At 44.1% G+C, this 17,593-nt stretch overlaps 2 protein-coding genes across 5 annotated transcripts in view; one reads left to right on the top strand and one right to left on the bottom strand.

Moving 5' to 3' along the window:
* The window catches only part of RCC1L (RCC1 like), a 46,481-nt gene that overhangs the window by 8,665 nt on the left and 20,223 nt on the right, over positions 1-17,593 (top strand). Inside the window, exons 4-10 of the mRNA XM_054008593.1 lie at positions 2,341-2,469; positions 3,534-3,600; positions 6,985-7,036; positions 8,857-8,941; positions 12,172-12,353; positions 15,495-15,579; positions 16,308-16,481. Of these exons, the coding sequence (XP_053864568.1) occupies positions 2,341-2,469; positions 3,534-3,600; positions 6,985-7,036; positions 8,857-8,941; positions 12,172-12,353; positions 15,495-15,579; positions 16,308-16,481 (774 nt within the window). The remainder of the gene's footprint in view (positions 1-2,340; positions 2,470-3,533; positions 3,601-6,984; positions 7,037-8,856; positions 8,942-12,171; positions 12,354-15,494; positions 15,580-16,307; positions 16,482-17,593) is intronic.
* The window catches only part of CASTOR2 (cytosolic arginine sensor for mTORC1 subunit 2), a 200,685-nt gene continuing 196,926 nt past the window's right edge, over positions 13,835-17,593 (bottom strand). For 3 of the 4 annotated variants that reach the window (XM_054008588.1, XM_054008591.1, XM_054008592.1), the window contains 3 exons: positions 15,517-15,608; positions 15,021-15,324; positions 13,835-14,248 (listed from right to left, as the gene is read on the bottom strand). The gene's annotated coding sequence lies outside the window, so the exon portion shown is untranslated. The remainder of the gene's footprint in view (positions 14,249-15,020; positions 15,325-15,516; positions 15,609-17,593) is intronic. The other variant, XM_054008589.1, reaches the window with a different exon arrangement.

The raw sequence follows: 17,593 nt of genomic DNA, 5'->3' as shown, positions 1-17,593 counted from the left end.
TCCAGGCATGTTCAAGCTTTTTCTGAGATGAAAAGAACAGGAGTACTTGCGGCACCTTAGAGACTAACAAATGTATTAGAGCATAAGCTTTCGTGGGCTACTGCCCACTTCTTTGGATGCATACATATATGGGCAGTAGCCCACGAAAGCTTATGCTCTAATAAATTTGTTAGTCTCTAAGGTGCCACAAGTACTCCTGTTCTTTTTGCGGATACAGACAAACATGGCTGCTACTCTGAAACCTTTCTGAGATGAGTCTCTTCTCATCTTCTGGGAAAACATAATTGTTCGTGGAATCGTCAAGTACCCTCCATTTCATTGGTTCATTGCCTCATTCATAAGTTTGTGGATTCTAATGCCATAGTTCTATGCTTTCCCATTTGGAGCATGGCTGATGACTGAAGCACCCCAGTCTGAGACGTCACAGTTAGGAGGAATCTTTCTCTTGAAATTCAGCCTAAATTTCCCTTGCTTAACTTCATCCCATTACTTCTAGTTATGCCTCCGTGACCACACCTAATGATTCTTCTCCATCCTTGGTAATTACGTCCTTCAATTTTTTAGCCTCTCACATCTCTTCTCCTCCTCTCTCTCTTCCGCCCCCCTCCCCCCCCCGAACTCTAGAGCAAGCTATAAATATTTAGCCCTCTTACTCTTTCCAGCTATCTGATCACTTTGGTTGCTCTTCTTTGCTGGTATAGCTTTGCTGACAGAGCCCCCTAGTGGAGGCCGAAAGTGTGTATTTTTTTTTTTTTTGCTGGCCTAGCTACATCATCTCCCTGAACAATATTCGCTAAACTGTCAGTAGCACTGTTCTGCTGGCAGGTGTGTCTGCACCGTGGGTTTTGCCAGCAAAGTTATACTGACCAGGGCATGTGACTTATTGTTCCCCGCCCTCCCCCCGACACACACTTTTAGCTGACGTAACTGTAATGCTGCCTGTAGTGGCTCAAGAGTGGGAGCACCGACCTCAGGGCAGACTGTTAGGAACCAGGACACAAGCCACAGATTGGTTGTGACTTATAGACGTAGATTTCACCAATCAATTGTCAAGAGTAAACTCCTCAAGCTCTAGAACAGCCTTAACTTGGAGTCACAGGCAGTCTCCTTGGTACTCTGAACTATCTTGCTACCCATGTGAGCATGTCTCTGTGATAGATGGTTCCTTACAGCAAGGATCACAGCAATATTCAGGTTACTCCCAGTCCCAAAGGACCAGTCTCTTACCCCAGGTCACCTGCACCTTAGATCTCACACTTCTGGCTGACCTGGCTTTGTAGTGTAGTTTAAGTCTCAGAACTCCCTCCAGCCTGTCAGTATCTTTCTGGTATTGAGATGCTGATGTGGCCACATTAGAGCGGGATAGAATGGCTATTTCCCGGTGAAACCTGCCTCCGTGTAGGCAGTCCCCTGTATTGCATTTCCAGCTCCCTACAGTCACTAAGATCCAGATTGTTGATACCTACAAAGAGGGTACCGGGCCGCACAAGAGATCCTAATCAATCAGTGGGATGACTTGTGGCGTAAGGTACTTCTACTCACTGCGTGTAAAGCTATCGTAGTGTGATCTTAAGGGAGCCATTTTCCTTCTAGTATAATTTCTTCCTTTGATACATTTGTAAAAGCTCTTCATCTCCCTTTAACCTTTTGTCTAGCACTAATTATATTTTGCTTTTTTGCTGCTTTTTTCTTTTCCCTGATGGCCTTAACTAATTGTATATTCTGAGTTACCAACGCTTTCATTTCTAGTACAATATTTTAAAAAACTTTTACATCTTTGATCCCTTGTGAAGCCACATTTGCTGCTGTTTGTTCCTTGCATTCTTTTTTCTGCGAGGAATTTTAATCTGCTGTGCTTTAAGTATGGTGTCATGAGGCTCCCTATTCACCTTCCACACTGACTTTGAATGTTTTCTCCCGTTGTGCCGGAGTCTCAAAGCCCCCAGTTCAGCAAAGTAGTTAAGCACATGCTTAACTTCAAGCTCGTCAGTAATCCATCCAACATGCTTAACTGCTTTGCTGAAATGAAATTTTCAAATTCCCTGAATGTGGCCACCTAAAATCTAATGCCACCAAACTCCTGCATTCTGTGAATTGCTTACTGAGCAGAATCCAGTGCAGTGTTCCCAAGCCTTCCCTATTGGCAATTAGTATGAGAGATATCCAGGTCACCCCTTGACTCTGGTTAGGATCTTTGCTTTCTGGATCATAAATTGTCTTTTCCCCATCCTAGGAACCTGTTCGGCAATGTGTGTTTATAAATACGATCTGCCAGCAAACACATACCAAGTTCACTTTGTAGAAGTTGTTAATTTCTGATTTGTCTGTTTCTTCTTAAAGCTAAAGGCTATGAGTATGTCTTGGAACCGTCTCCCATTCCATTACCACTGGACACTCCCCAGGAGACTCGGATCTTGCAGGTGTCTTGTGGGAGAGCTCATTCCCTCATCCTGACGGACAAGGAAGGAGGTACAGTATCACTTAGTGGTGGCAAGGGACAACAGATTGCTCAAGTCTTTTCTTTTTTCTTTCCTTAAAAGCTGAACCCAAACCTCCCTGTATAAATATGGCACATGGAAGTGTTTTTTCAACCTTTAAAGCAGGATTGTTCAGTGGAGGGAAAGCTCTAAGCTTAAATCTTCTTCACCTTCTGCGTTCCATCTGGCACAAGCTGTAGGTGTTTTTGTACTGCAAGTACATCTCTACCCTGTTATAACACGAATTCGGATATAACGCGGTAAAGCAGCGCTCTGGGGGGACGGGGCTGCACGCTCTGGCAGATCAAAGCAAGTTCGATATAATGCGGTTAGATTTTTGGGCTCCCGAGGACAGTGTTATATTGGGGTAGAGGTGTATTCTAAAATATGGTTTGTCTGTCTAGCCCTGGGGCTTGTTAAGTGTAGGGTATTTGTCTTTTTCAGCTGGATGTATTTTCCAATTCAGGTTTCGGACAGCTATGCCAATACCTTATGGCATTTTCTTTGTGAAACCTCTAAGTGCTACTCGTCTAGGTAGAATGTTGCATTCATAAAGGTAATGAATTAATATGCCTATATATAGAGGAACCCCTGTGTTGACTGGCTCTCAACTGCCCCGAGAATTCTTTAGCACACCAACTTCAGCGCAATATTTAGCATCCCAGTACAGCTGTTGATCCCTGGGAGAATTGATCACTCGATTTAGTGCTTCGGTGGAAATGCTGATCTTATTTCTAAATCTCCTAGGCAACAGTGGAATGAGCTAGTCAATTATGGAGGAATGGCCACTAGCCTCCAGGTACCAGTATGGTGCATATGACATTACTGCTTAGACATTGTTGCCTGAAATGTCTTGAATCTCTCATATTTAGGTGAACCCTGGTGAGAAGGTTCAAGATCATCTTGTGGGTGCTTGAGAACAAAGCATTTTGGGTGTATGTCAGGATTTTGCAGGCCGTGTTGCAGTTAGGAGCCAACATCTGTGAGAGAACAAATGCTTGATATTAACTCAAATAGCTAAATGGAAGTCACATGAATGCAATCATTATTTTTCAGTCTTCAGCATGGGCAACAATTCCTATGGGCAGTGCGGCCGAAAAGTTACTGAAGGTGAAATTTACAGGTGAGAATACCCCTCCAAATTCATACCCTTTATTTCTGCATAATAGAATATCTCATATAATTAATTTTCAATTGGAGCTAGGTGGAGCAAGGTGACTGTGAAAGGACATTGCTCAAGGTTGAGGGGTCTAAAAACTAACCATTCATGCCTGGGAGGTCTAACCCTCCACCGGGACTGTGGGTAAAGCCTCATAGGGCCCGAGCACTGTGGGGTCACCATGCACTTGAGATCTAAAAAAGGCATAAGCAGCTGGCTTCCTTTTCCACAGACGTTAGCAAGAAAATACCAAGTTACATAAACGGTTCAAGACCAGTGTGATTTGCAGCCAGTTTTCAGTCTTTAGCCTCCTAGATGGTGATAGTGCCCAGGTGTGTAGAAACCGCATTTGAGCCTGAACAACAAGTTGTTCTATGATGTGAAACATACCATGCAGACAGTAATTCTCCAAACAACCCTGTGAGGGGAGGGCAGTATTGTTGTTCCTCCATATGTGGCCAGGGAGACAGAGCTAAAGGGACTCACTCACTCACGGTCACAGGTGCGGTGGCAGAGCATGGACTAGAACTCAGCAGCTGCTGGCGTCTAATTCTGTGCTTAATCCACAAAGTAACGTGCTCTCTGTAAACGTAAGGAAGCCTAATCAGTATTTTAGCTTGTTGCTCTTTGATGCCTTCATGCTGCAAAGTGGTCCTTTCCCAGCGTTAAATGGTAACCATACTTCACTGGTACTTAAAATTCTATTCAACACCTGTGATAGAACCAAAATCGACCTTGCCTTGCTTGGCTCCTCAGTTGAGACTATGGGTATGTCTATACTTACCGCCGGGTCCGGCGGTAAGCAATCGATCTTCTGGGATCGATCCCGGAAGTGCTCGCCGTCGACGCCGGTACTCCTGCTCCGCGAGAGGAGTACGCGGAGTCGACGGGGGAGCCTGCCTGCCGCGTCTGGACCCGCGGTAAGTTCGAACTAAGGTACCTCGACTTCAGCTACGTTATTCACGTAGCTGAAGTTGCGTATCTTAGTTCGAAGTGGGGGGTTAGTGTGGACCAGACCTATCACTCTCTACTCTTACAGATCTATTTTCTTTACTTTTATACTCCTTTCCCCAGTGAGGTTTTTAGTACAGCTTTTCTCCATCCCTACTAATGTAGTGCCAGGTAATGTACTGTGAGAACAGGTAGACTAGTGCTAAATTAATCTAGTGGTATTGGGTATAATCTAGGGACTGGAATCAGGATCTCCTGAGAGAAAAGTCCCATCTCTACCAAGTAGAACTCCTATTGCTTTAGACTAGTCACTTAAACTAATCTATAAAAAGGGGAAATAATTTCCCTCCCTTCAGAAGATGGAAAGTGCTCTATAGTGTTAAGTGTTCTGAGTACATGGGGAAAGGAAGTCTTCACCAGATGTTTTGCAAAGAGAGTGTCAGGTTGCCTTCCCCACTCTGAACTCTGGGGTACAGATGCAGGGACCTGCATGAAAGACCCCCCCCCGAGCTTATTTTTATCAGCTTAGGTTAAAACTTTCCCAAGAACAAGGTGGAACTTGTGCCTTGAACAGTACGCTGCTACCACCAAGTGACTTAAACAAAGAATCAGGGAAAGGACCACTTGGAGTCCTATTTCCACCCCCCTCCCCCCCCCCAAGCCCTGCACCCCCTTTCCTGGGGAAGGCTTGAGAACAATATCCTCACCAGTTGGTACAGGTGAACACAGACCCAAACCCTGGGGTCTTAAGAACAATGAAAAAATCAGTCAGGTTTTTAGAAGAAGAATTTTAATTAAAGAAAAGGTAAAAGAATCACCTCTGTAAAATCAGGATGGTAAGTACTTTACAGAATAACAAAAGATTCAAAAACACAGAGGAGTTCCCCTCTAGGCAAAACTTTAGAGTTACAAAAACAGGGATAAACCTCCCTCTTAGCACAGGGAAAATTCACAAGCTAAAACAAAAGATAATCTAACACATTTCTTTGCTATACTTACTATTTCTGCAATACTAGATGCTTAGTCCAGATATGTTTAACGAGATGTATTTTTCCTGCCCTGGTTCCTTACTGACTCGAAAAGAACAAAACAAAGACAAATAAAAACCTTCCCCCAGAGATTCAAAAGTATCTTCTCCCCTTATTGGTCCTTTTGGTCGGGTGCCAACCAGGTTATTCATAGATTCATAGATTATAGGACTGGAAGGGACCTCGAGAGGTCATCGAGTCCAGTCCCCTGCCCGCATGGCAGGACCAAATACTGTCTAGACCATCCCTGATAGACATTTATCTAACCTAATCTTAAATATCTCCAGAGACGGAGATTCCACAACCTCCCTAGGCAATTTGTTCCAGTGTTTAACCACCCTGACAGTTAGGAACTTTTTCCTAATGTCCAACCTAGACCTCCCTTGCTGCAGTTTAAACCCATTGTTTCTGGTTCTGTCCTTAGAGGCTAAGGTGAACAAGTTCTCTCCCTCCTCCTTCTGACACCCTTTTAGATACCTGAAAACTGCTATCATGTCCCCTCTCAGTCTTCTCTTTTCCAAACTAAACAAACCCAATTCTTTCAGCCTTCCTTCATAGGTCATGTTCTCAAGACCTTTAATCATTCTTGTTGCTCTTCTTTGGACCCTTTCCAATTTCTCCACATCTTTTTTAAAATGTGGCGCCCGGAACTGGACACAATACTCCAGCTGAGGCCTAACCAGAGCAGAGTAGAGCGGAAGAATGACTTCTCGTGTCTTGCTCACAACACACCTGTTAATGCATCCCAGAATCATGTTTGCTTTTTTTGCAACAGCATCACACTGTTGACTCATATTTAGCTTGTGGTCCACTATAACCCCTAGATCCCTTTCTGCCGTACTCCTTCCTAGACAGTCTTTTCCCATTCTGTATGTGTGAAATTGATTTTTCCTTCCTAAGTGGAGCACTTTGCATTTGTCTTTGTTAAACTTCATCCTGTTTAACTCAGACCATTTCTCCAATTTGTCCAGATCATTTTGAATTATGACCCTGTCCTCCAAAGTAGTTGCAATCCCTCCCAGTTTGGTATCATCCGCAAACTTAATAAGCGTACTTTCTATGCCAATATCTAAGTCGTTGATGAAGATATTGAACAGAGCCGGTCCCAAAACAGACCCCTGCGGAACCCCACTCGTTACGCCTTTCCAGCAGGATTGGGAACCATTAATAACAACTCTCTGAGTACGGTTATCCAGCCAGTTATGCACCCACCTTATCTGAGCTTCTTAACCCTTTACAGGGTAAAGAGGGATTTTATGCTACCCTTGGCTGTATGTTTGACAGAGAGCAAGCCTCTGGAAGTTTCAGTTGCAAACCCTTGAAATCTTCACTTTGTTTTACCTTTTCCCTTTCTCTGCTGGTGATGTAGTGAGAGCCATCTAATTCACCGACTGCAAAAGTTTAAAGGCAGGGTTGCGCAGGTAAGAGCCTTTTCTCAACCTAAAACCTGTCTGAGGATGGGGGTTGTTCAACGGATGTCTTCTGAAATGGGAAAGAGGCCCTACTGCTTGATTCTTTGTGGCTTGAGCAATTGCCCACTGCCCAGCTAGTGTGATTGACTTTGCTGGGTCTGAATACCTGGGAGGACCAAATAGGAGCAGGAAACATGAGACCTTAGTTGATGGGCACCCTCTGCTGCTGAATTTCTTTGGCTGCATTTAAGAGTATTGTCTGTTGAGAGGCCTATCCCTGACCATTTCTCAGTCATCTCGGCCTTCTCTTTTGTGTCTGCTACCTCTCCTTTTACCACCATCAATTTGCAGCAGTTGGGCACTGAGACCTTTCATTTGTGAAGTCCCAAGTGCTATCCAGTGCCTTACCATGAGACCGTTCTCCCTGTAAATTGCCAACTAGATTCCACATAAGGTCAGATTCTGGATGAGGATTTCTAGGATTGGGTGAGGCCTAATTAGCATACATGATCACCCTGCTATTTCATGCAACTGCAGTAATTACATGCACAAAGTGGTCAGTTGGCCATTTGTATGTCCATTTACCTGGCTTGCATGTGTGCATTTGGGAAAATTTGGCCCATAAAATCCACCAAGTGATCGCCTAGACAGCAAGGTAACTAATCCAGGCCAATGGGGTGGGAGATTATATTTGGCCAAATTTTTCAAAAAGAGTCCTTTAATGTTAAAAGCCTAAATCCTCATTTAGACTCTTAAAAATCACTAGCCAGATTTTCAGGTGTGCTGAACACCTAGCAGCTCCCTGTGATATTGGGGTCAGCTCTGAGGTGCTCACTGTGCTTGAAAATTTACCCAGTGATTTAGGAGTGACTTTGGAAATTTTGGCCCTAACTCAGTGATACTCAGACCTCAGTGGTTCAGGAGCCAAATTAGCGATCGGCATTACCCAAGAGAGCCACAGTCGTGTGAATTCATGGTTTAATTTACTATAGTACTAGATATTCATATTTAAACAGTATGACAGGGAAATAAAATATTTTGTGTGTGTAAACACACACATACACACACACATATTTTCTCTCAGCAAACAAGTTAATAATTTAGTGCAAGTTGATAACTTAATTGGTTAATAATAGTAAAAGCATCCAGATTGGTTAATAATTAAATCAAACAGTGTTTTAATGTCATGTGCTGCAAAGAGCGGCAGGGGACACATTAAAGAGCCACTTGCGGTTCGCGAGGCCAGTCTGAGTATCACTGGAATAGCTCATACCAATCCCGTGACAGGCGTGGGTATTGGGATTGAGTAAAACAAGATCCGTTCAAGAACAGATGTGGAGCGGCAGAGGGACATTCCAGGTTGCTGTAGTTCTTAAGTCAAAGAATCAAATTTCATGGTGTAGCTGACATTATATGAGCCAGAAAATATCATTCTGGGGAGGTGTTTTAGCAGTTGCGATGAGAGTTCTCTTCTATCATTCACTGATGCCATTTTATGATGTTGGGGTACTGCATGCTTGGGCCTCTCTGTTCACTGTGTTGTTTGGAATTCCACAACAAATTAGATTTCCACTTCGGGAGCGCTCACTGTAGACAAAAGCCAAAATTCTACTGTGTTCACCAAGGCCAGTATTGGGATGGTTTTGACCTTCCCTCTCGCATGTGCAGCTGTTATATTTGCTCTGGACGGAAGGCCAAAAAATTGGCAAGCTCTGGCTAGAGAGAACGGGCATGTTGAGTACAAGAGGTTCACATTCATAGGTCCACACATGATGTCACAGTGCACGAATTCTCAACATGATCTGACGTAGCTTTTCACTTGCCTGTAGATTGTCTGTGGGCAGGATCACAGTCTGTTCAGGACTGAGAGAGGCGAGGTTTACTCCTGTGGATGGGGAGCTGATGGACAAACAGGTAGGCCTTTCAGAAAAGTGGAAGCTGCTGTGCAGTAAATCCAAGTTTTTACTAGTACTTGCTGGAACAGTGTTTGCTCTGCTCAACTGACTGTACCACAGAATGTCAGATATTTAATAGTGGCAGCAAGTAGAGATGAGGTACATTGCACCTCACCTGTGTTAGAACATGGTTTTGTCTTGCCAGCAAAACCTGTTTGAGAATATTTCTATCTCCAGTGCATAGGTATGGGATTGCTGTATAGTGCTTGAAAGTCATAGCGATCCCATCTCAACGTATTGGTGAGCCTTGACATGAAACACGACATGCATTTCTGTCCACACAGGCAAGGTTAAAAATGTTATATATACAGTATATAGACAATACTCTACACGCTCGCTTCTTTTGTGAATGAGCCGAGCCTATTCCTTTTATTTTTGTGGGAAGTGAGGGCAGTGGAGCAGCTAGAGGGGAAGTTTTGAATGTCCTCTGGCCTTGCTAAGTTTTAGGCCCTGTTTGACCTTAAGACTCTCTTTCTCCTCCCCCCCCCCCCCCCCCCCACACACACACCCCCATGGTGAGACATGAGAAGTGGCAGTAGGGAAGGACTCTAGTTGGGGTGTGGTGGGTGGGTGTCTCCACCGGACCTCGATTTAAGTTACTTACAGAGTCTTTCCCCTGTTTGTGGCACACAAGGGATTTTCCAAGCAAACAAAAAGGTCCTTTTTCCTCTCCTTTCCCTGAGAGGGGGAAAATCTGCCCCTCCTTTTGGTCACCCCCACTTTGTACCTGGTCCATGCAGAATCGAGGGCATCAAGGTCTTCTATGCTGATCTGTCCCTGTAGCCAGCACTCTGAGTACAGGAACCTGCCCCCAGTCACCACCCCTTCCTGTGGCAGGCTTTCCCAAGCTGCTTCCCTCCAGGCACTGCAAGCCTCACACATGTGTCTGGTCAGTGCTGGCTGAGCCCAGAATTGCTCATTAGCCACCTCTCCACTTGAGTGAGGCTGTGCCACCTCACAGGGAGGGGTTACCTATCCATCTCTCTATTGCCATTACCTACTGCTGCTGTCCTTGTTCCAGACACTTCTCCTCCCCTCAACTTGCTGTTCTTGACTGAGACCACCTTCCTGGCTGCTTTTGCTGTCCTAGGCAGGGAGCTGGGCCAAGGTCCTTCTCCTGATAGAAGAAGCCCCCAGAGACAGGAGAAGCTGAGGCCTTCCTCTGAATTGTTCCTGCTGCCCTCCTATTTGGCTGCATCACGCTGCCTATTGCTTCCTCTTACTGCTCTCCCCAGTTTGTCGTCCCCCCCCCTCCCAGACTAGCTTTCCATCTGGCTCCAGGCAGCCTGTCACCATATCAGCTATCCTCCAGTCCAGCCAGCCTGCCTCTTCACCTGGCCCCACCTACACTTGTGAAATATGTTGTGACCCACCTGTGTTTCTGAGGGGACAGGAAACGTAACTGATTTTAGGGACCCCATCTTAGCTTGGGTTTCGGCTGGGTTTGAAACAGCATTCGCTAACACGTCTGTCTGCACAGGCAAGATAAAACCATGTTCTAACACGGGGGGGTCACAATATGTTTCACAGCCGTGTTTAAACATGGTTCTTTAGGTAGTGTGGATTGTGTCTTAGCCGCTTCTGCAGAACAGGACCGGACATCTGTTAAGTGGAAGTTGTCAGTTTGTTTGCATCGTTTCATTAGCGCGCACACACACAGCATTAATCACAAGTGGTGTGTGAACAAATTGTTCTACAGCAGGGGGATAGGTCCCCCGGGAGCCCTAGATGTGCTGGCATGTGCATTAGCTCATGCACCTGCTGAGGTAAATGAGCGCAATGAAGCAGCGTGATGACCGGTCACATCAAGCCCCAGGAGTTGTCATGTTGAGTCATTTTAGTTTTGATCCAGGTCCTAGTCTCACTCCTGAATTGTCCAGACCCATGCTCTCAAGAAGGCTCATTTACTTTTTTTCTAGGCAATTGGTCTGTGAGATGTTGTGAGGAATGGTACTTCTGTGCGGTTAGTATTGTTTCAATGTGCTCAACTCACAGGACAGGCAAACAGGTCTCTCTCCCACTCCATAGTGGCCTGTCTGGTTGATTCAGGAGGGGAGTTAATTGACTCTGGAGGGAAACCTGATTGTTTGGTGACAGCAATGAAGGACCTTTAGGGGTGTAAAGTGGGGAGGGGAAGTGGTGAATGAGAGTATGCATGCGTTACATAATCCATTGTATGTCAGCCTCACTGTTTTTAACAGCCACCCCCAAAATACAGGGTGGCACGCATCAGTCTGAATTCCAAATGTGAGCAGAAAGATTCCTCTGCCTTACTTCAGAGCTGATAGTCACCAGTCAGAGGGTACGAATTGGTTGGCTTTGTTGCAGATAGAGGAAGAACTGCTGCAACATACTTTGCTTGGGATAGTTGCATTAGCTGCAGCTGCTGCTGCTACTTCCCAATGCATGTTTTTGGGTGGTAGGCCTCGCCTTGGATCATTGGGTACCAAGGTAAGAAACTAACTTGTTTGCTCAACATGAAACAAGAGTGTGGGGCTGGTACTAGAATGATTCATAACAGCCCAGTCATAAGAAAAAGATCACAGGGGGGCTCACCACTGTTGACTTGAGATGGGTAAGAGGTGGTGGGCCTTTTTTAAAAAATAGCTCTGTTAGCACCAAAGCCTGGGAGATGTTGAGCACTTGCAACTCCCATTGAAAACGCAGGTTCTTAGCAACTCTTCCATAGATTAAGGCTAGACGGGACTATTGTGATCATCTACCTCCTGCATAACACAGACCATAGGGCTTCCCTGAGTTAATCCCTGTTTAACCATCCTCTTAAGATCAAGCATTTTAGTGTAGCATTATCCTGCTCTGAAATACACTGGACTGAAACAGTAGAGCATCTCCTCTACAGAGAGACAGTGGTACCAAACTGTTTGATCTTTGTAATATACACGGTGGGTTCTTGAGTAATGCCACCAAACTGCTAGAACACAGGATTTGAGCTGTGGTCTCCACAGGGGGCATGCTAGGGACTCCTCACTCAGATCCTTGAGATAACACGTCTCTAGAAGCAGGTGCACTTTTTTCTCTTTTTGATGTTGCTTCAAAAGTTCCAGTCTTTGGATGACTTCTGTTGACTGGCACCATAAGGTACATGGTGTCTGCCTTATTTCTAATATGAACAAGTACAGCATTTCATTACAGCACGTCTCTCTCCCTCTCTCTCTCTCTCCTTGTCAGGTCTTGGCCATTACAATATCACCAGTGTGCCCACCAAATTAGGCGGAGATATTGCTGGAGTAAATATCGTACACGTTGCCACCTATGGGGACAGCTGTCTGGCTGTATCTGATGAAGGAGACCTCTTTGGGTGGGGAAACTCTGAATACTTGCAGCTGGCTTCCATCACAGAGACAACACAGGTTAGGTCAGATGTTCCAATGTTCACTTTAAATGACTTTTTAAAATGATTTTCTATCTGCAACTCACCTGCTAGCCTTTGGGCACTATGTAAATAATAGTGGGGCATCTACATGCTTCACTGTAACTGTTCTGTACATGAAGCTCCAGGTGCATTTGACAACACAGTCACTGTAAAGTGACACAACTAGCAGTGCATCTTCACCCACAATTACTAAGTCCTACCATCCACGAATAATTGTATTGCTTGTGTTAGTGTTTTGCCCTGAAAGCCCATAGTTTAGGGCTGTTTCAGGCCTGTCCTGGAGAAGGCCCTGCCAGCTTGTAAACCAAGGGTGCTCCGACTGAAGTGCCTCTTCTGTTTTTAAATTCCTAAGTCTGTCAAATGAGTTACGTCTCACTGGCCTTGAGTTTTCTACTGTTGCTCTGTCCCCGAGGGAGAGTTGATTTAAAACTGCCTCCAACTGGAAGGCTGTATGTTGGGAATTTCAACAAGAGTCCGGCACCTAATTCCCTCAGGCAACTCTGAAACTTGCAGCCATAAAGGATAGACACACAGCACAGGTAACTGCATTGCCTAGCAGGGGCATGTTATAGGACAACATATGAGAGCGTGGCTGTGTGGGCCCAACTTCATTGGCTATATTTTGGATGTACACTGGGGTGACTGAGAGCAGTCTCTGGCCTAATGGAGTTGCCTTGGCAAGAAGCAGAATTCCTGGACTCACTTTATTTTTGCCACTGCATGACCTTTGACAAGTCACTTGTGTGAGCTGCAGTCCCCTTCTCTCCATACGTACGACAAGGATGAGAATCAGTCTCTCAGGGATTGGATCAGTTATTGTAAAACACTTTGAAATCTGCAGATAGAGAAGTTCTAAGTGTTCAACTTACACTTCTTTTTTTTCTTTCTTGTTTTATACTTGAGTTAGTCTGATGTCAGGGCTGATGGTTTCCTAGATGAGCTTAGACCCATAGCATGCATAGACGCCTTGTGATTAAATATACTTGAACATTTTAAAATATAGCTGCCAAAACCCATTAAGCATAAAATAAATTAAGCCATGTTTTTATATATAACACTGACGTCCTTTCCAACATCCCATCATTAATTTTAAGGCAGGAAATAATAGTGTCAGTCAACTTCTAATTCTGTACAAAGTCATCTCTTAAAATAGCCACATCTGATAACGTCATAGCTTAATTTTGACACTGGCTTGCTGAAATCCCCACAGAAGATGAATTGGCACTTACTGCCTGCCATAGAGTGGGGAATTCTCCTCTGTCAGATTATAAACAATCGCTGCAGGGTGACAGAAGCTCACAAACAAAGATTTTTCATTAAACCATGACTCAGTGGGCCATAAAGGCTCAGGGTGAATGTTTTATAAATCTCTTTTAAATGGGGTAGGCAATCTGTAGTGTGGACAGTCATGCTGTTAATCTGTAGTTTTTGAAAAATATTGCTTGTGCAAATAATGCATCCCTTTAATCTTTTTATTAAGGTTTGAGTCTACAGCAGGGACCTGAGGCTGAGTGAATACTGCAAAAAAACAGAAAAGTCCAGACATTCAATTGCTTTTTAAAATTTAACTTGCTTCTGTCATCTTTGCTCCTCATGGACATTGGCTTTCTGCTGATGGCTTTTACAGAGAAGAAGGTTTGCAGAAAGCTCAGCCTCAAAGTCACGTGTGTATTTTTGGCATCCAGTCAGGAAACAGAAATACTAGGTCACTTCTGAGGCAGTATAACCTAGAGCATAGAGCACTGGACTGGGACTCGGGATACTTGGGTTCTTTTCCTGGCTCTGCTACTCGCTGCTCGATGACTGGGCAAGGCATGTCCCGCCTCAGTTTCCCCATCAGTAAAATGGGATGACACTGACTTCCTTTGAGACCTGTTGATGAAGAGTACTTTATTATATTGAGACCAAATACTTAGAACTATTCAGTTTTTTTTTTTTAAATTCATCCATTTCAAATTTATTTGTAATCTGCTTTCAAATACATGAGCAAAAAGTAATCTGACAAATTTGACCTCACTCAAATTTATGGGATCCAAGGTGTGTGCTGTACGTTTGAGAGTACCAGCAGCATATGCATAGCATCCATTCCTCCCTACTGGCTCGAACACAGACTTCTACAAAAATCCCACAGGGTCATTGAGCAAATGTTTATGGTAAATAGATTTGAAATGCTGACTCAACCTTGAATGTGGCACTGTGGTAATTAAGCAGATGTTTGCCTCGTTCAGCTCCGTGGAGAGGTCGTATTCTAATAGTTCATTAATATTCAGCTATATTTGAAGGAAAATTAAGAGCAGACCATCAAATTACTGCCATTTTAGCAGACTTTTAGTTTAGTTCCCTTCGCTAATCCTGATATGTCCCCAGTTTAGGGCTAATTATCTAGTTTGAGGATGTTTGAGATAATTAATAGGTTAAATAGTGTGGGGTCAGACTGTTCCAATATGAGGCTTCCTGGAGAGGATACTGAGAATGATTGGAAATGGAGTTAGATTGCTTGGTCACCAAAGATGTGGCCTTCGAGCCAAGTCTGGGTAATGACTATTCTGGAAAAGGAAATGCTCAACTATCTAACATTCAGCATTTACACCCACTAAACTATAGGTTTTCCAATGTCTTATAAATTCTGTCACAAAACACCTACAGGCTATGGCCTTCTGGTCTCTGGTGATTGTTTGCAAACACTCCTGTTGAGTGGCTAGCTTCCGTGTCGTATCTAGTTCTTCAGCTCTGGGATGACTGGATTCCTTTAGGTATGCACCCCTTAAAAGTTTTGTAGTTCAAGATGGATTATTTCAGCTTTGCCACTTTCCCCAATCAGTTGTCTTCCCCTTCGGCCTCATTCAACTGAACATAGTTCATTTTCCAGCTGTGGGATCACATACACCATGACCTCAGTCCAGCAGACGGAGGACGCATCCATAGTTTACATAACCACCTGAACAATCCTATAGATACAGGGGAGAAAGGTGACTTGTACAACAATAGACATTCTGTATACATTGTTTACATTCTCTTTGCCCTAAGAGAAACTTCCAAAAACACCAGTGAATGTCCAGGTTCTCATTGCTGGTGTTGGCATTCTCTGAGGTCAGAATGGTTTGTTTTTTCTCAATAGGTGAATGTTCCAAGGCACTTACCATTCAAGATTGGGAAGATAAAGGATGCTGCATGTGGAGGGACAGGCAATGCTGTTGTAAATGGTGAGTTCATTTTTGCTGTTGCAGGGCTCCTGTTGGATTTAATAAGATGGGAGAGGAGACAGACGGTTACACTATTGCTACGCCTTTTACAGATGTCTGATATGATTGACATTTAGACTTTTTACAGGCTGTTATTTTAAGAGGGCTTGAATAGGGTGTTTGGAATGAAATATTTAGCCCTAGAAGAAGTTCCTGAAGGTCAGAGCTGAGGCATGTTGGCACAGGGAGCGTGCACTGCTTTTGCCTTTGCTCTGTCTGTATGATTTACTTCTCCCACACTGTCCATCTGGCAGCTTTCACAAGTACTGAACTTGAAGAATTGTTTTTGAAGTCTCACACCAGAAAGAGAGCTGGCTAGTGCAGGGCATAGTCACAAATCCAAGAGGGTAGGAATGCTGGGACATAAAAGTGTCTCTGTGTGTTATACCTCAGGCACTGCGGGCCTGTTCTATCTCAGAGACAAACTGAGAACACTCCGTTTTAATAATGCGGAGGCAGAACTACATTTGGGAAACATGATCCAAGGCAAATTGGCTTTGACGGCAAAGTTAGAGAGAATTCAAATGCAGGAAGGAGCCAAATGGAAACACATTGTGTTTTTTTTAACTAGTCAGAATGACTTGCCAAGCCCAAAGAAAATAGCCATTTGGGTCTAATTAGGTTTCTGAGGCTGTATTAATTTCATAAGAGTGAACGTACTCACAGCATTTGTTTTTATTGTAACGCAGAAGAAGGAAATGTCTTTGTCTGGGGATATGGAATTCTTGGGAAAGGACCAAACCTGATGGAATCAGCAACTCCAGAAATGATCCCACCCACCCTCTTTGGCTTGTCAGACTTCAGTCCGGACACCCGCGTTTCTCGCATTCGCTGTGGACTCAGCCAGTTTGCTGCACTTAACAGTAAGTTTCCAGGCCATGGATCAGTAGTGAAACTGTCTCTTCAATTTGTTCCCCCCTTTAAAATCTTACTGAGATGTTTCAGTTTCTAAAACACGCTTCTTAAACGTGAAATGTGAACCTCCAAAATACCATGCTGAAACAATGCAATGGGTTTGATCATGTTCTCAGTCAGCCCATCTCAATGGCAGCCTGGCCTCTATAGACACTGCTGCGATAAATTTCTAATCTGTGTTCAGTAAAACAGATCTGTGCCCCTTCCCTTTGCTTTCTAAATTGCAGCCAGACCAGATTTACTTAAGGAACGGACCACAGCAAATATATGCAAGTTGAACTAACTAACCTAGTGTCTGAAGCAGAAAAACCATAGCATTACCGTGCAAATACTGACATGACCATCTTAGCAGCACCGTTAGCGCAGCTGTAACTATAATAAATCGAGCTTGTATGTGAAGAAAATACTGTAGCCTGAACATGAAGACTTGTTAAAGGTCAGTGAAAACGCCCAGCACCACGGAAGCTGATGTAGCTACTCTATCTCAAGAGTAAAAGCTTCCGTCGATGATAGGTAAAATAACTTGATATTAGGAGTTGAGCTGTAGCCAAATGGGAAGGATTAGTGTAAATTTTCTCTATCTCCTTCAAGTAACTTTCCATAATGCTGGGAGCACATTGATCCAAGAAAGGGAGAGTGCATGTCACTGCACCAAGGTGTTTAACATTTTCAAAAGCACCTAAGCCACTTCTGAAAATGGGACTTAGGCTCCTAAGTGCTTGTCTATGCGCACAGGCTGTACAGTTCTCGCTGCCACTATAGTTAAAGTGGTGTAGGGTGCTTTACACTGGTGTTTCCAGTCTCATACAGGAATAGCCATATACCAGTAGAACTGTGTCCACACAGGGGGTTCTTCCTCTAACTATTTCAGTTTAAAAAAAAATCACACCCCTGCTGAAATAGTTAGGCCTTCTTTACCTAGAGGTCTTTCACTGGTATGAATAACTTCTGAAATTGGGACTCAGGTAACATTTTCAAGAGCACCTACAGTGACTGAGACGCCTAAGACCTCTCCAAATGTACTGAGTGCAGTTTTGCTCTGCCCGTCCTGGAAGCCACC

Source organism: Malaclemys terrapin, chromosome 18 (genome assembly GCF_027887155.1).
Source record: "Malaclemys terrapin pileata isolate rMalTer1 chromosome 18, rMalTer1.hap1, whole genome shotgun sequence".
Lineage (NCBI taxonomy): Eukaryota > Metazoa > Chordata > Testudines > Emydidae > Malaclemys > Malaclemys terrapin.
Note: the sequence above shows the minus strand (reverse complement) of the source record. Positions and strands in the feature narration are given on the sequence as shown.